This window comes from Fukomys damarensis, unplaced genomic scaffold, assembly GCF_012274545.1.
Source record: "Fukomys damarensis isolate Sample0158 unplaced genomic scaffold, DMR_v1.0_HiC HiC_scaffold_39, whole genome shotgun sequence".
NCBI classification, from domain to species: Eukaryota; Metazoa; Chordata; class Mammalia; order Rodentia; family Bathyergidae; genus Fukomys; species Fukomys damarensis.
Genome location: NW_022900951.1, coordinates 49,401,950 through 49,421,377, shown reverse-complemented (window position 1 = coordinate 49,421,377; position 19,428 = coordinate 49,401,950). Strand labels below are relative to the sequence as shown.

Below are 19,428 nucleotides of genomic sequence, written 5' to 3'. Positions count from 1 at the left end.
ATATATATATATATATATATATATATATATATATATATACACACACACACACACACACACACACACACACACTCACATACATACATACATACATACACATGTATTTTATCTGTTGCACATATCTTGACTACCTTACCTCTTGCTTAAAGCTCTGGATGATGATTTCTTCAGACATATTATATTTTTTCAGCTTTTCTAGCTGTTAATGACAGGGTATACTAAAACAATCTAATCTGTTTTTGCCAGAAGGAAAAAAATCTCTGATCTCTTTGTGTCACAGTACCAGTTTTATTTGCCATGCTCTGCTTTATTATTGTTACTAATGTCATATTACCTCATTACCCTTCTGTTTCAGAATTTCTTTAATGTTCCTACTTATTCATTTTTTGTGGTAAATGAACTTTCCAATTAGTTTCTCCAGTTGGCAAATAATTTCACTGGAAATCTTTATTATTGAGTGAATCAATTTAAGAATAATTGGAGTTATTTTAGTATTGCTGCCCAAGAATGGGTTCTATTTTTTTTCCCTTGGTAGCAAGGATCAAACGTAGGACTTTGCATTTGCCAGACAGACACTGTGCCGATGAGCTACATCACTGTTCCTGTCTTTCTATTATTCAGTACTTCTTTGAGGGCTTTTAGTAGCCTTTTTCTTTCATTATTTTTATCTTTCCACAGCAAGATGGATTCTGGATATACTCTGAGTATTGTAACAACCACCTGGATGCCTGCATGGAGCTTTCCAAACTGATGAAGGACAGCCGCTACCAGCACTTCTTTGAGGCCTGTCGTCTCTTGCAGCAGATGATTGACATTGCAATTGATGGCTTCCTTCTGACTCCAGTGCAGAAGATCTGCAAATATCCCTTACAGTTGGCTGAGCTCCTCAAGTACACAGCCCAAGACCACAGGTAAGATCTTAAGGGAGGCAACAGTGAGTTTCTTTTTCATGTTGGTTCTGATTAAGAATTTATTTCTTGGGCCAGGGATGTAGCTCAGCGGCACTGAGCCTGCCTGGCAAGCACAAGGTCCTGAGTTCTATTCTCTGGTTCCCCCTGAAAAAAGAAAAGAATGTATTTCTTTTTGCCATTTTTGATCATCTATCACATTATCTGCAAAATAGAATGATGTATTCTTTTTTTACTTTACAAGACTGTTATGTATAAAGTGAAGAAATGCCTTTGAGAGTTGCATGTAAAGTTATAATCAGTATATGCACAAAGTCTCTACGCATCATCATATTGTACAACTCATTCCCTACCTTCAGAGAGTGCAGTTTATATATTGCATCCACCAAAAATATATATACATCAGGAAAAGAAAACCTTATATAAATTTATTGAGACATCATGAGATTAATACCTTATCTTTGGCCTCTACAAATACAAGAGGTTCTCAAAGTGATGTTCATTACCTTCCAGTACAGCAAACTGCTGAAGTGTGTATGTATTGTTTTGGTGGACTCTGTATGGCTTGTTCCTTAGTCCTGAACTTAGTCTTATGAATCAACCGTAATAATATGTGTTTAACTGTATATTCCACTCTACTTGTAAGATTCAAATGCTTTGGTAACAAACAGCCTTCTCAATTTATACTGACCCTAGACTCCTGCAAGGAGTCTCCCTGGTCTCCTTTAACCTTTTCACCCTCTCTGCTTCACCCCAATTGTACATTTTCCGTAGATCCAGAGTATGCCTGGGGAAAAATAAACTTGAGACTTCCCCTGAAGTTTTTTTTTTTAACTTTTTAAGTAGTTTCAGTAAAATCAATGCAACAAGGTCCAAGCATATTATCTCTCTCTGAATGGAAAAGATACTCCTCACCTCCTACCAGTAAGGTACATGCTGAGAGTAATCCTGAATAATGCCGATGGCCAACAACAACCATCTCCACTCTTTCACATAATGACTTAGAGCCCTAGCCTGTGTCTAGGCTGCTTTTAACTGCTTTTAAATCCCTGACCTGAGATTTTGTTGGCCCAGCTTGTAGCCTTCTCTCTTAGATTAAGCACTCAAGAAAAAGAAGGCCTTTGTTCAGTTTCTTTCAGCTTTCTTCCTCTCCCTCTTAATAGCTCTGCTTCCTGGTTTTATTAGGCTCTATTGCCAGGTTTACTTGGGGCTGACTTCCAAATCCAAGTGCTAAAGTAATGGTTATGGGCCAGATATTTTCATGTGTGTCAAGCTTCTAGGCCAATACCTTGATTCATTTTGGAGTTGATGTTGCTTCGTTTGTAAATTATGAGTCATGTATTTCAGTGGAAAATTTCATATTTTAACCCAAATGTGTTGTCAATGAACTTTTTTTATAAAATTAACAAGGTCGGTGATAGATCTGCTGGCTGTGAGGGAGGCTCGTGTAACAGAACTTTGCAAAGGAGAGCTCTGTTTCCCTCTTCTCTGAGGCAGTTTACAAGCCAGGGATCAGTGTGTGTGATTAGATATGAAATTAGAAGACTACTAAATCCCACTTGAACAGACTTAGTGTAGTTCATTGCCAGAACTGCATTATACATTTTCTATGGATATATGTTTTTTTTGTGATACTGGAGGTTCAACCAATGACTTTTGTGATGTGTTTTCATATGAAGGCTGGAAGAATATTTGAAGAACCCTCACTAAAATTAAGATATTTGAAAATTAAAAGTAGAAAATGTGTATGCTAACTAGAATAGAAAAGCTATTTTTTTCAGTTAATTTCCTTATCATATAGCTAAAAAATGTAGGCCCTGAAGGGAAAAATGACACAGTAAATCTATGATGAAGTATGGTAATAAAACATAAGCAATAATATGATAATATAGCTTTTAAAATAGTTCTGTAAGTAATTTTTGTGCCCAGAGAAGTTTGTGAGTGATTATACCTACCATTCTTTGAGTTCTGGCACCTTATTATGTCATGAATCTAAATGACTTCCATAAATGTTCTGAGTGGTGCTTCATGAGTACAAATAGTGACTATCATACTGGCATGTCATTGGAACTGTCTTTAGGCTAGTAGTTTTAAAACCTGAATATAATAATTCTCAATTTTTTAAAAATCACTTTCTTACTGACCTACTTATATTCCATGGAAACCAGGAAGAGGCTCTAATGGTCATACTTGACAGATAATATTCACTGAGTAAACTATATATTGCATAATTGATCTTAAGATTCCCAGAAAGACCATTTTTTAAGCATCTGTTTACATCAAAAGAACCTCAGGGCTTTGTTGGATTTAGTAGGAGCAGGCAAGATAGCTGCCGAGAATTTGTCATTTCTGTGCTCTTTTAATTTATGACTGCCTCAAAGACCTCTTGAGTCCTTGATTTTCCTCCTTTCATCCCCTGAGCTGTGGAATACAGAAAAGCATAACTAAGGCAGTGGCATGCTGTATCCATCTTTGTCCTCCTTTACAATGATCTGCTGGGCCTAGTACCACCCCCAACATACAGCCAAATCATTTTTCAGGTCACAGGAAGCTGTGTTAAGATAACAACTCCTGCCATACATGTTAATAGTTTCTTGGATTTGACAGCATCTAGAGGTTAATGCCGGCTTGGAGGCTTAGTCAGATACCTGTTCAGATAGATAGGTCTGAAATGGAATTAGTCAGAATGGCCTGTGAGGAAGAGGATTAGATGGAATACAATTAATGGGAAATAGTGTTCCTTTTGTTTATAGAAGAGTGACATAATTCCTCAGTGTAGCTTTGCTAATCTAGAGAGACAGGCAACAAGGCCTCGGGGCCAGGTCCACAGGGGAGAGGTAGAAAAGAAAGTCACACTGATTGTTGCTAGCTCTGTGGCTGCAGCAGCAGCTGCTGTTGGGAAGAGAGGGTGCTCTGGGGCCCTCTGTTTTCTTTCTTCTCAGAGTTTACCTTGATTCAGATACAGCCACAGGGAGGTCAGAGATGGACTGCTGGTGCGATAGACCCAAGAACCCATGTAGCATTCGATGTCCTGAACAGTGTGATGTAACACTGGAGCAGGTCAGAAGCCCCACCCTGTCTGCCTGCACACTTAGGGTGTGGCAGCCTTTGCAGGAGAGGCTGCTTACCAGAATGGTTTCTGTGTGCTTCAGAGTGTGTGTGGAGAGTTCTTCCCACCCGCCCCTCTCTTTCTATAATAGTGCTGCAAATGACCTCTTCTCTTTAAGAGGCACAGCTAGCTGGGTGGGAAGGGAAATCTGCAGCAGTTCCAGTAATGAGCACAGTTATTTTAAATATTTCAGAACAATCCATATCTGATCTGAGTTTTTACATTATCACCTCTTCACCTTCTTAGTCCTGTATCCTTTTCAAAATATCTTCCCAGAAATTCACCTGACAATCATGTAAAGCTTATCAAAATGAAGAATTATTATTCTAGTTCACTTTTAAAAAACTCATAATTTTCTGTTACTATAAAAGAAACAGTTTGCTGACCATGAAATAGACTATGTCCTCACATCTAGAGTAGAGTAAAAGACTTAAACACTGACTATGAAAAAGCAGGAATAGTTTTTCTAGTGTGAGAAACTGAAAGTGTAAATAAGGACTAAAAGGTATAATAGATAATGTGAAATAGGAAGAAAAGGGGAGAAGGGGAAGGAGAAGTGGGAGAGTTAGGGGAAAGAAAGAAGGAAATGGAATTAATATGAGAAAAGAAAAAATGCAAACAATAGTCTTTATAGATAGGGAGGGGTGGAGGGGTTGAAGGGAGGGCAGGGGATTGGGGAAACAATAAGAACCGAGATGGATTATGTAAAGGTGCAAATTTTTAATGATGGATGTCATTACATTGTGTACCTGTACTAATAAAATTAATTAATAAAAAAAATTCCAGGAGAAAAAAGAAAAGGAAAGGAAAGAAAAAAGCAAAGCAAAGCAAAGATAAGGCAGGAGTTGATTTCGTAAAGCCAACTGCTACAGCATTTCATGTGTCCTTTGTCCTGAGAACAGGGGGGAGCTCTCCCAGGGAGTTGGGAACACTTCAGACTTGACGTTGGATAAAACTGCGATCCTAACCATTGAGTGACATAAGTTTGTCTCTGTTCTTTTACAAATACAAGTCAGTTGTTTGTGTGAGAGAGTCCGCCAACTGCCCTGGTGAGACAGGTGGCACAGCACTGCTTAAGACCAGGTCAGAGCTCTTACCTCCTCTCTGCCTGCTACAAAGAGTTCAGTGAGTGCCTCAAAGCTCATAAGATTTTGAGCTTTTATTTGATGTTTTTCACAAAATTGAAGTGTTCTGTTCTTTTTAATCTTTGCCATTAAGCCTCAGGAAGAGAATGTACCCTCCCTGGGGCTCAGCCTGCCCAGCATTTCCTTTCCCTTCTGTGCGAATAAGCCTTCAAAGGTGAAGTCACAGCCTTCCCCTTATCTCCAGCCTCCTTCTCGTTGTTTACACTGTGTGCACTTTGCCTCATTAATCACTTCCCAGGGTTTCACAGAAAATGACACAATACAAAATACAAAATCATTTCTGCTCTGGTGTCTGCCCAGGAACATGTGAAAATTAACCCCATCCAGGGGAAACTGAGCTTTAAATGACTGACTCTCAATTCCATGCACAAATTATGTAACCCAGCACCCCAAACTCGAGAAAACCGGCCCTTAATCGTTTCACGTTCCAGATTCCCCTTGGGAAGACGCCTGTGGGGAGATGCTTGCGATCTCATGTGGGGTTTGCCTCTGTGGCAGGATTCCAGTCAGAGCCTGATCCTCATGTCTGTTACCTACAAAACAGACCCAGAATATTGTGGCCCCTGTAGCCCCCCTCTAAACGCCTGCCATTCGTGTTTTCTTTGTTTTAAATTCAACCTCCTCCCAAAAGTAAGAGAGAAAAACCCCTCGTAGACTTGTGTCAAGATGCAACCACTTGCACATCTACACACCTGGGCTCCATCTGCCTATGCCACTTGGCCAGAAAGGAACCCTGCCCTCCCCCATTCCCATTGTGGGGGGAAAAATCCAAAAAAGAAATCTACCTCAGTGGACAGAATCTGCCTTTAGGGTTTCTTCAACTTGTGAGTCGTACCTGTTGAGGGTAAATTTGTAGTGTCTTGCTTTTCTGAGCAAGCTAGTGAGGCATGACAGAGCAGAAATACATCAGTTTTGCTGTAATGGACCTCTCCTAACATATTGCAGTTTTATTTTTAACAAGTTGGTAAGTGATATGAATGTAAAGGTAAATGTGTGCATTTTAAACATGACCACGAACATTTTAAATATAGCTTCCATACTTATGAAAAACTTCCAAAGTATGTTATTTTTATCAGTGTTAAATGGCTTTTTTTTTTTTTTTTTTGGTACCGGGGATTGAACTCATTCCTTGCGCTTTCAAGGCAGGCAGCGGAACTATTAAGCTAAATCCCCGGCCCAGTGTTAAATAGCTTTTTGTACAGGCTTCAATCCATTTTTCTGAAATGTGCTGTTTTCTTAACTAATGTGCTGTTTTTCCACATCCCATGGAACTGCTGTTTACACACTAACTTTTTAAATTTAACCATATGTTTCAGAATTAACTTTTTTTGAGGGAGGAAATCCCCCGCTTACTAAATTATACTAAACTATTGTTTGGGCTCTTATACTTAGGTCCTCAGACTTTATAAAAGCATAGTCTGTAGCTTTCTCGTTTCCTCACTAAAGTTGGTTTTACATAAAGATACCCAAATTCTTTTAAATGTCTGCGTTTTCCACTAGTGATGTAGTATGGGGAGTATTTTGTTCATGCATACTTTAGCCATTAAATTGGACACATCTTGAGCTTTTCTTAGTTAGTGTGAAACCATTTTATTTACTGTGCTTGGGTAAAGAGGATATTTCATTCTTTTTTTTTTTTTTTTTTTTGTACCAGGGATTGAACTTGGGTCCTTGTGCCTGTGAGGAAGGTGCCGGAACCACTGAGTTAAATCCCCGGCCCAAAAGAGTCTAATTTTTGCCTAAATCAACCAGCGGCAGCTAAAAACAGAAAATCATGTTACTATTAAAGCTTTATTAAAAGAAATTGATAGGGACTTTCTATCATTCTTTTTTTTTTTTTTTTTTTTGTACCAGGGATTGAACTTGGGTCCTTGTGCCTGTGAGGAAGGTGCCGGAACCACTGAGTTAAATCCCCGGCCCAAAAGAGTCTAATTTTTGCCTAAATCAACCAGCGGCAGCTAAAAACAGAAAATCATGTTACTATTAAAGCTTTATTAAAAGAAATTGATAGGGACTTTCTATATTTGATCAGTTGAATAGATACTGATGTTAATATATGGGAAATTTTTCTTCAGACTTATTCATGTATTATTCTGATCCATTTTCTATGGCATTTGGTTCAGTAAACCTTTGGAATTTGTCTTGAAAAATGCAAATAGAGATAGCAAAAGACAGTGGCATTATAGCTGTCTAGTAATTGTGGTCAGGCAAAGCATTGACTTGGAGTCAGCTGGTACTTGGCATCAATAATGTGCATTCTCATGTAAACACGGTCCGATAGAACTTTCTGCAGTGATATAAATATTGTGTTGTCCAATATAGTAGTTACCACATGTGGCTGTTGAGTACTGAGAAATGTGCATCTGAGAGTCTAAAATTTTAATCCTATTTAATTTTAATTAAATATGACTACTGGTTACTATATTAGACAGTATGTCTCTATGGTAGACTTCAGAAAGTGGTTTAAAGCGTGGATATCTTCAAATCAGGAAAAGAAAAGGCCCAGGAAGGAAGAAACTTGCCCCAAAGAGCAGAAGTACTTATTTACATCAGCAGCTTCTTCACAGCACCTAACCCTGCTGTCATTATCCTGCCCTGGGTATAAATGGCAGACTTATAAAACCTTGCCGAGGAGAAACTTTGGCAACATTATAGAGCCTGAAAGATCACCCTCAGAGCAGAGCAAGTAATTATAAAAAGGGTGAAATGTTAAAGGGACAAATGTAAAATTTTGCAGTTGGACTAAGAAATCAATACCTCAGAGATAGGTCAAAGGAGCTATAGTTTCTAGACAGCCTGCTTTCAAAAGACTTAGGAAATATTAGTCATAAGCTCAGTATAAACTAGTAAGATCCAGAAGAAAAACTGATAAGGCTCATAATAAAGACTTTTTGGCCAGGCATAGTAGTTCATGCCTGTAATTCCAGCAGCAGCTGAGGCAGGATAATCACCATGAGTTTGAGGCCAGCCTAGGCTACATAGGAAGGCCTTGTCTCAAAAAAAAATTCTAATAACTTTGTTCAGACAGAATAAATTGGTTAGGAAGTGTGGCCTGACTCTGGAGATGATAAAATTCATGGGACTGGCAAGTATGCAGAGCACAGATTGAAATCATGGAAGAATGAGAAATGATGCTACATAATAATATCTGTTGTGGCAGTTAGAACCCCCTTCCTTGTGATCATGTTTGGTCCACAATGACAATTCAATATATTTAGGGGGGAAAAGGCAGTAGTTGTGTTTCTTTTCCTTCCTTTGTTTTTCTAATTGGTGCTGGGAGAGTGAACAGGTTAATGACCTAAAGACATTTACAGATTTTCTAATTCTAGGGAAAAGTATCAAAACTGAATTATAACATGCCCTCTTGCCTTCTCTGAGTGTTGTAATTCCATTGAATGTTAGAGATATCACTTTCAGTCTGCCTTTCACTGGGGAGGCATTTGGATGGAGATAAGCTCAGACAAACAGAAAAAAACTGAGCAGGATGTAACCCTGAGCATATGGTTGTATGGTGTCTCAAGAATCTAGATGGAAAGTTGTACTTCTGGGGCTACGTTTGAGAAGGCATCCCATGTGATGTCTCTACTACAGAAATTTTTGATTTGTAATAATAATACTTATAACACTTTTGATGAACCAAGAGGAAAACAGTTTACATAATGATTATATTCATCTTATTAAACTCCTCAATAAAGACTACCATAAAGTTCTCCCCACTTTACAAATGAGAAAAATTTTAAAGTGATTTTTACTTTTTGTTTCTGCAGTACATAATGATCACATTCATTGTAGGAAAAAATTGGTACATGCACATAACACATCATAATTCTTTTTTCAACTCCTTCCTCTCCCCACCAATTCCTCTTCCTCCATCTCTTAGTCCCTTTCCATTTTGCAATCTCCCTGTTTCCAATTGTCTGTCTTTTATTTTGCTCTTTAATATATTTGTATTTTTCATCTCTCATATAAGAGAAACCACATAATAATTAAACTGACATATCTGACTTCTTTGACTTAATATTATGGTCTTAAAGTACATTCTTTTCCCCAAAATGACTTAAATTTACCCTTCTGTATGGCAGAGTAGTACTTCATTGTGTATAAAGAAAATTGAATCAAGGTGGGGGATGAGCAAAACTTGCCAAAGTCCACACCACACTAATCAGTGATAAAACATGGATTTGAACTCATATTCTGGCTTCAGATTCTATGTTCATAACCACTATGCTGCATCCCATCTCAGTATTGTTCAGAAGCAAAAGTGGTGTTCTTATTCCACAATGACTTTGGGAAAGCTCTCCCTAGATATAGATGTAGAAGAGATGATCACATTGTCTATGTTATTTCTGGTGTGAAGTCCTTGCTCAGTTTTATCAAATAGGTCATAATATATAATGGTGTAAAAATAAAGGAGTGTATTTCTCATGAGGAAAAGTCTGAACATAGAAGGTCTGTGGTTTAGGTATGGTGGTTCCATGGTCATTAAAGACTCAGGCTATCTACCCCTAGAGTATGGACCTTGTGTCTTTGGTCCAAGATGGCTACTATCTTCAGGTATCTATCCACATTTCAAGCACCAAAATTGAGTAAGGACTACAGAAATGTGTTCTTTCATCTTTAAAAGAGATTTCTCTGAAGCCCCTTCCCAGTATCTCTGTTTATATTTATATATCAGTGGACAGAATTTAGTCACGTACTCGTCCCTGCTGAAATGAAAGATAGGAAATGCAGTCTACTCTAGGTGGCATATATTCCCCTCTGAAATCAGTACTCTTACTAAGTAGGAAGACGAAAGTGGATGTTAGGATTAGAATCCAGCATAGTAGTTCCTGGGCACTTTGGTTCATCCATCTTGCACTCTTATGTCTTCACAGTGACTACAGATATGTGGCAGCTGCTTTGGCTGTCATGAGAAATGTGACTCAACAGATCAACGAACGCAAGCGACGTTTGGAGAATATTGACAAGATTGCCCAGTGGCAGGCCTCTGTTCTAGACTGGGAGGTAGGATGCTTATGAACAGGGATGCTGAAAGTCCAGACAGCCTGGTAAAAGTTTTTTGTATTAACCAAGCATAGACAAAGAAGCATTATAATTGTAGAAAGATTTAAATTAGGTATGAGACAAAGCTTCCTGACAGATATTGTGTACTTAATAGCTTCCTAGGAATATCAGAGAAAATTTTGTGGCAATAATTCATTAGGAAAGGAAAGATTCATCTCTTTTGGTGTTGTTAGGAAACAATTTAGTTGATTCGGTTATCTTTCAAATCTCTTGGAAGTACTGGATTTATGACAATATGCACACTTGGGTAAGAAGTAGTATATACACTTGAAAACATACTCTGGGGTTGGTTCTCTTGTATTTAATTATGTAGGATAGCCAATATAATTTTCCCATTGGTAAAATCACCTCATTCCCACACATCTACTAGGTCTATCCAATCATGAGTACTATAGGTCGTGACTGTTATCCCAGCCAAATCCACAGACCCCATTCTATTTGAAGTGTAATCTTCTAAAAGTACAGTGGTACCTTAGTTCACAAACTTAATTTTTTCCACAATTCTAGTTGAAAACTGAATTGGATGAGAACTGAAGCAAACTCAGTGGTTAGGTTCAATATTGACCTTATGGGGAAATTTGATTTGATTCTCGTCCAATTCATTTTGCAAAGAGAGTCATGGAAAGAATTAAATTCATGAACCAAGCTGCCACTGTAATCCCTGACAACACTCTATTCCATTATACACATTCATGACTTCTCTGAACTTAGAAAGCATGTGGCTGAAGTCACTCAAGCCTTCTTTCTTAGATACTCATCACGTGAATGATGGAGTAATGGCATTTCAAATTTATCTTGCAGTCCCAACTTCTGTAAATATTAGTCCACAGGCTAATATAACCAAGATGGAAGAAGCTGGACATGCTGCTAGGAAGTGGGCAGCAATCTTATACTTTGTGATCACAATGAATGTAGAGACAGCCAATTCCTCACTGCACTGGCCTCCACTCAATTGAACTTTATGTGATTAAGACATAGTAGGAGGACTCCAAGTTTGAGCTCAGCTTGAACAAGTTAGAAAATTAGTGTGACTTTGTCACAAAATAAAATCTTTTTGAGTTTATTGGTAGATTTTAGGTATACAGTACAGTTACATTCATTACTGGGATCCTGTTCCTTTACATGACAGGTCTTGGTTCTCATTTTTTCCCTTTGTCCCTGCCCTCCCTTCACCCCCTCGCCCCTCCCCGTTTACAAACACTTTATTTCCATTTTTTCATTTTCTCCTATTTTTTTCTTTCCCTTATTATCTTTCCCCTACCCTTCCCACTTTCCCTACACCGTTAGCCCCTTTCTTCCTATTTCACATTGTCAGTTATCTCATTAGGATCTTATGTACTATTACAGTTTATTCACACCAGAGAAACTATTTGGTATTTACACATGTGTGACTTATTTATTTCACTTAGGAGTATACCCTCAATATTTATCCATTTTCCTATTAATGAATCTAATTTCTCATTCTTATGGCTGAGGAAACTGGATAAAGAAGATATAAAGAAGATGTGGTTTTTCTCTAAATGTCTCAAAATAAATTTTTTAAAAGATGGATGTATCTGGGGGAGAAGGGAGAGAAGAAGGGAGAAGGAGGCTGGAAAAAGACCATAGTTGTGATCAGATGCTCCATTTTAGGATCCTATTTGAAGGGTAGTATCCCCATATAAGAGTGGAACAGTAGTGATTCTCTGAGATGCAGAAAAATGAATGAATCTATATAAACAGATCTTCTTGCTCATAAGAGAAAGCTATCAGTAGATCAGACTTACTAGAAAACCATGGATTATCCCTGCTTTGTGTCTTCTTTGCTTTATCCTCTTGCCTGATCAGAGTCAGAAGACTGGACCACATGATTTCTAGCAAGCTCATCAACTCTGATGCACTTTGAAATTGTGGGTTTCTTAGCTGGCCTTTTTTTCCTCTGGCAGATTTCTCTGTAACAGAAGGTAGCCAGAAGGAATTTATTTAGCAGTTGTCTTCTAATTCCCTGGAACATCTCCTTGCTTACCAATGCCTAGAAGATATTCTAATTCTTCCACATGTTCTAGGCCTCCAAGCCTCCAGTCCCCTAAGCAGAGGGCATACGATAACAAGAATAATTTGAAATCCCCTGGTTTACCCAGGTAGCTTCATGAAAACCAAACTTATAGCACTCCATCATGATTTAAAGGCTCAGCATCTCAACATGCTTTTCCTATATGTTTCTTGGAGGAGGCAAAAGGGCAATTCTAACATTTTGTTTCTTAGTGCGATTCATTGATACCCTGATCTCATCCAAGCCTGCACAACCTTTCCTGTTTACTGGAGCTCTTCTTCATTTAAATTGATGTCTTTTTTCATTCAGGCTGCTATAACAGTACTATAGATTAGTTGGCTTATAAACAACCTAAATTTATTTATTGTAGTGCTGCAGACCTCCCAAGTCCTCACTTTCAAATACTTTGCATTAGGGATTACAGTTCAATGTATGAATTTTTCGGGGGGGAACACAAACATTAAGTCTATAATAAGTCAGTGAGAAAAAATTCCCTGGGGATCCCTTTTCAGACTCTGAAGTCATTATAGACCTTGATAGCTCTAGAGGGATTGCCATCTAGGAAGTTTTTCCTCTTAAGATTGTACGGGTACATTTCAGAGGTCAGGATTTTTAAAGTATCTGTCATGTTTGGCATATCTTCTCTTAAAGACTTCTAGACTGTCAGAATAAAGAGCACTCTTAGAGGACACCCTCTATAACCCTGACTATGGTTGTGTGCACATACATAGTCGTAAACACATTCTCACTCACCTTCATATGCCTTGTGTATTAGTCAGCTTTCTCATTGCTGAGACATAATACTCAGCACCAACAACTTAAAGAAGGAAAAGTTTAATGGGTTGTGGTTTCAGGGGATTCAGTCCATGCTCCATTAACTCCAAGTCAGAAACATCATGGAGAAAGGGCATGGCAGAGCAGAGATCCTTAGTTTATGTGGCTGATAAATACAGCAAGGGAATGGCGCAGGTGAGGAAGGGATGAGGGATCATATATTGTACTTTAGGTCATGCCTCCGTGACACAATCAGACACACCTAAAAGTGTGCTTTACTAATTCTCTAGGCAGCTCCCAATCCAGTCAAGTAGAGAGAGTTAATCTTAACCCTCATACCTTGTAATGATGGTAGGAGACTAGAAGCAGATAGAGGCCTATTCCTGACCAAGGCTACGGTGAATAAACTGAAACTTGAATCCAGTCTCTTGATTTCATATATAGCATTCCTTTTACTGCTGTACCACATAGTTCTTGAACCTTCTACTTCTTGTAGCACAGTTGACGGTTTTTGTGATGTTTTGGTGACTTGTTTCTGCAGTAAAGACAGTGAGAATATCTTAGAGAGGGAGAGATTCAAATCCCATTCAAGTGGATCAATGCTAAGTAGTCTCTACCAGAAAGCCTTATGTCATGGATATTCCATGGCTTGTTGACTCACGAGATCTGTGAAATAACCTGGTTATTTCACCTGGTTATATAACTAGTTTCCTAGTATACGTTCTGAGTATATTCCATTTGTCTAAGAAGTTGAACAGAAAGTGTGGGAAAAAGGGAAGGGTTGGTGGAGTGGAAGAGGGAAGGAGGGAGGTAGGGAAGGAAGAAAGAAAGGAGAGAGAGGGTGGAGGGAGAAAGAGCATGAGAGCACAAGCAGATTGATGAGAGTTGCTGTGGACAAACTTTACAAATCAATCAGAAGCAATACTTTGCTGCCTCTGCCACCCCCTTGCCTCCCAGATGTTTGAACAAAAGAGATGGTTGTCAAAACATCCACACAGTAATTTCAATTTCACTTGTAAAATGAAAAACTGGGGTCATAGGAGAAATCTTTAGTGTTTAATCTCCCTTTAAGAAGAAATTGAAGGGATGTTGACAATTGGGTAGTTGATTCCTACTCAATAAATCAGATCATCTAACTGGAAAGCAAGAAACCTTGTGTTACATCAAAGCCTGTCTCTTTTCCCTAGCCTTTCATCATGAACTTTCTACTTCTCTTTGCCCAACTTTAGTTACTCTCCCTGCCTCCTGTCATCTTATGTACGAGAATACTTGAGATAACCGCCCCTTTGCCCTACACCCCAGGACTCCTGAAAAATGAACAAATGAATTAGAGCATTGCCATCCCACTAATACAACATTATAGGGGATTAGGAAAGGAGCAGGGAGAAGAACCTTCTTCCCAGCAACTACAGTTTATAGAAAGTTTCCATTATTAATTTCTCTCATGCTGAAATTTGATTGAGCTATCATCTTGCTACATTTCACACTCATCAAATCAACTTGAAAGATAAGGGAAGGGAAGGAAAAGAAAGGAAAGGAAAATAAAGGGAAAGTATCACTGACAGTCTTTTTAACCGTTTTTCCCTGGAGACTTTTGGCAGTCACCCAAGTGTATAGCTCATGTTGAAGATGTTCATTGTGTATGGTTATAATTTTCTCCTTCCTAGTCTAGTTATGTGATACTTAAGGGTCTTTTCCAGTTTTCCATTGGATGATTGAATCAAAAGAACTTAGTAAACACAAAAAGCCTACAGGATAGAGGCAGTAAAACATCTTTTTAAAAGCTAAAGTGATGCAATAAAACATACTCTTGGGACCAGGAGGCTGGATGGATTTGTCATTTCTCTACAACATGGGAGATAAAGTGGATTTTTTAAAAAATGATATTTCCCTTGTCCTTTCACTGGATCTGCTTGAGCCATAGCTCCACATCAATCAGCATGTAATTAGAATGGAGTAAAGTAGGACAGAGTGTGGTGAATTAGAATTAATCATAATGGGGTAAAGCCTCTTTTCTAACACTGTATCATTAGAGAAGGAAGATGACTGAGCTGGCAAGAAAGTGCTGCACAATGGTTTTAAAATAAAGATTAGCCGGGCGTGGTGGCGCATACCTGTAATCCCAGCACTCGGGAGGCTGAGGCAGGAGGATCGCTGTGAGTTCAAGACCAGCCTGGGCTACATAGTGAGTTCCAGGTCAGTCTCAACTACATAGTGAGACCCTGTCTCAGAAAATAAATATATAAAAATTAAAAGATATGTATAGTTTTTAGTGACTACTATTTATTCAATATCCATTGACTCATGTATTAATTAGACATTTATTGAGCAGTCATTTTCTCATCTCAGGGACAAAAATACTCAACCCTCACAACATAAAGCAGGAGAGATCTTTTTTGGCTCACTGTTTTAGTCCATGCTTGGCTGACTCCAAGGCAAGAACAGAATGGCGGAAGAGAATGGCAGAGGAAAAGGTACTCAACCCATGATGTCTAGAAAGCAGAAGGGAAACTCTGGGGACAAGAATGCTGTATACCCTCCCAGATCATACCTTCTGTGACACACCTCTTAACAGGCCTCACCTCTAATAACATATTTAGGTAATGTACATATCACTGGCTGAATCTACTGATGACTGTCGCACCCCCATGATCCAGTCGCCTTCCACACACACATGAAAATTTTTAGGACATTTTAGATCCAAACTATTCGAAGCACCTACTCTGTTGGACTTCATTATAGGTTCTGGAAGTGTGTCGGTGAACATAAAAAAGTTCCTTCCATTTTTAAATGTATATTCTAGTGAGAAACAGAGTTAAGAAATTAATATATATGTTCTGGTAGTAAAGAGGGCTATAAAAAAATAGAGAGTAACAGACTATACTAATGTAATTCCTGAGGAGTTGACTTTTGAGAAAAGAAGTGAAGGAATAAATCATGTGATTCTAGTGAGGCAGAGCATTTTAGTCAGAGGGAAGAAAATATACAAAAGCCCTAAAGTATGGGAGTGTGTACTCAAGGAGACTAGTGTGGCCAGAGTTGCATAAATGGAATGTAGAGTCAGGGCAGATGAGTGTTAGGGAAGTAATGGAAACAAATTATGTCTATATTTCTTCAGTTTTCATTGTAGATGGGAGCAACTGCACAGTTTTTTTTTTAATTTTATTGAGTTTATTGGTACATTATAGGGATACAGTACAGTTACATTCATTGTTGGGATAATGTACCTCTACATGGCAAGTCTTGATTCTCATTTTTTCCCCTTACCTCTGCCCTCCCTTCACCCCCTTCTCCCCTCCCCATCTACAAACACTTTATTTTCATCTTTTCATTCTCTTACATTTTTTTCTTTTCCCTTTTTGTTCTTCCCCTACGCATCACACCTTCCCTACACCTTTAGCTCCTTTCTTCAAATTTCTAACTGTCAGCAATCTTATTAGAATCTTATGCATTGTTGCAGAATATTCACACCAGGGAAACTATTTGGTATTTACACATGTGTGACTTATTTATTTCACTTAGGAGTATATCTTCAATATGTATCCATTTTCCTATGAATGAATCTATTCTCTCGCTCTTTATGGCTGAGTAATATTCCATTTTATAGAAAAACCACAACTTCTTTATCCAGTTTCCAACGGATGGGCAAATAGGTTGTTTCCAAGATTTAGCTATTACAAACTGTGCCGCTATAAACATGGGTGCACATACTTCTCTGTGATATGATTCTTTTAGTTCTTTTGGAAAGATACCCAGCAGAGGGATGGCTGGGTCAAATGGAACCTCCAGTCCAAGCTCTTTGAGGTATCTCCATATTGATTTCTATAGTGGTTGCACTAGTCTGCACTCCCACCAACAATGGAGAAGGGTTCCTTTCTCCCCACAACCCCGCCAACATTTGTTATTGTGTGATTTCTTGATAGCAGCCATTCTTTGTGGGGTGAGGTGGAATCTCAGTGCAACTGCATAGTTTTGAGTCTCTCCTTTTTGCCAGGGTCTGTGGTAGGTATTGGGGATATTGAGATTGAGATATTGTCTTGGTCATCTAATCGGGACAGGGACATTCCTAGGAAAGGGAACAGTGTGAGGAAAATCATGGAGGAAGGGAAAATAAGGCCCAGGAGTGGTAGTAGAAAGGGATTTCATTTTGAAGAACAAGAAAAAGAGATGTGTGGTACAAATAAGCCCGAGTAGGCAAGAGTGAGCTCTGAAAAATGTGTCCTTTCCCATGCACAAACAGCTTTGGTGCTCTCTAGTGGTCATGGATACAAACAGGAACCCCATTCTAAATAAGGAAACAAGTTGAGAGAGTTTTAGCTACTTTCCAAGTGCCCAAAATGAGTTGCTAGCAGCACTGAACCCAAACTCAACTCAGATTCTCACCTCAGAAATATTTCATCACAATTGGTTTTTCCATTCAGAAAAGTGCCATCATTCTAATGCAGTTTGGTGTTAAAGAGCATGGGCTTTGGAGAGAGTCTGACTTGGATTCTCCTTTAGATAAATTACTTCTAATTTTTCTGATCTTTGAGTGTAATAATTGTGTATCTCTTATTAGTTTGTTGTATTAGTAGAAAACAGGATGTATATACTACCTGGTGCACATAGTAATAGTCAAGATAATAAAAATCACATATACAGCTTACAGTGTGATGTGTACTTTCCTAACCACTTTATATATGCTAATTTAAACACTTTACATAACAGCCAAACAAAGTTAGTAATGTTATCATCCCTACTAAAGATAAGAAAATTGAGGTACAATAAGGATAATTAAGTTGTCCAAAATCAATCAGCTTTGTGAGCATAGTGTTGTATTTTTTTCAAGACATTTTTGTTTTTTGTGTTTTTTTCTTTTTTTTTTTTGAGACAGGGTCTCACTGTGTAGTTGAGACTGACCTGGAACTCACAGTGTAGCCCAGGCTGGTCTTGAACTCACAGTGATCCTCCTGACTCAGCCTCCTGAGTTACGGGGATTACAGGCTGGCGCCACCACGCCTGGCAAGACATTTTTGTTTGGAGTTAGATAGGATGAGTACTTACTTGGGTGGTACAGTGGGGCTAAAGCATACTCAGTAATCCTCACTTTAGCAAGTGGTACCTTTTAAAAAAGTTATCCTTGCCATCTTTTTATATCATTGGTCTCCTTTTATTGCTTTCTTTCAATTCATACATATTCAAAGTGATACATCTTCCTCACCTGCATCAGGTCGGGTGTGGTGGCCTGGTACCACTTAGCTTTACATCCCCCCATCAGTAAAGCCCTGCACAAGTCCCTGACCCTAATGGCAATTCTGTCCCAGCCCTAGAGCTCCAGAGGTTCTGTGCTAGTATGTGAGCCCCTCCATAATGGTTATTCACCTAGATTTTGTATAATCTTGAGGCTAAGTATGGAGCCTAGAGTTGAAACATTATTTCTGAAATTCTTTCAAGTTCTATTATTGGAATATAATTCTACTGAGCTTCCCCCTTTTTTCATCACCTTTAGAGTAGAAAAATGGTGTACTCAAGAACACTATTTCCAGATGCCCTTTTATTTGGCATAGTACCCTGCATGGACTGCTTTCCTCTGATTATTTCTGGGAAGGTAGAGGGCATTTTGCCTTGAGTCTTTTGTCTGTAAGGCTGACATCTTTGTGTTAGAATATCAGAGCTGAAAACACTAAATGATCTTTCTCATATGCCTCATTTAACAACAGGAAAAGCTGAAACCCGGAAATAGGAAAGCTTTACATTGACTTTTTGGACTAGAGATGACATAATGTAAGATAAGGAGTTGAGTGCACACTTTGGAACTGCAGAGACTAGAGTTGGGTTGAGGATCTGCAGCTGATTAGATGAGTGATGTTGGCTTATCAATTGACCTCTTTGTACTTGAAACTATAAAGGGAGCAAGAATATTTACCTCACAAGGCTATTGTGAGGCCCAGATGCGGTAGAGTAAAAGTATCTAGCACAAAGTCTGACCTATATAGGTGTTAAAGTAAGATTAATTTGGCATCTGTGGCCACTGTCCTTTCTGCATAGGCCCTAGAATACTCATCCCTGTGTCTTTGGCTTTGGTGTGGTTTGTATTCCATGATTTCTGAGCACATCTGTGTTCATCTCTTCCACTTAGATGTACTCTCCTTTAAAACAAGGACTGAGTCTGAATTGGCATCTGACAGATACTCCCAGCATACCTGTAACTTTTCAGAGTTTTCATAAACAAGGAGGGAGGACTTAAAAATAATATAGAATTGAATTACCTAAGAGTCAAGTGTGTTGATGCTTTTTTAAAGAAAATCTGACCTGGGCCGGGGATTTAGCCCAGTGGTTCCACCGCCTGCTTTGTAAGTGCAAGGACCCGAGTTCTATCCCTAGTACCAAAAAAAAAAAAAAAAAAAAAAAAAAAAA

At 38.6% G+C, this 19,428-nt stretch overlaps 1 protein-coding gene across 4 annotated transcripts in view; it reads left to right on the top strand.

Annotated features, from left to right (window-relative positions):
* Positions 1-19,428, top strand: part of Arhgef9 (Cdc42 guanine nucleotide exchange factor 9) — a 209,908-nt gene that overhangs the window by 169,142 nt on the left and 21,338 nt on the right. For all 4 annotated transcript variants that reach the window (XM_033760160.1, XM_010632213.3, XM_019208685.2 and 1 more), the window contains exons 5-6: positions 679-911; positions 10,037-10,166. In XM_033760160.1, coding sequence (XP_033616051.1) covers positions 679-911; positions 10,037-10,166 — 363 coding nt within the window. The remainder of the gene's footprint in view (positions 1-678; positions 912-10,036; positions 10,167-19,428) is intronic.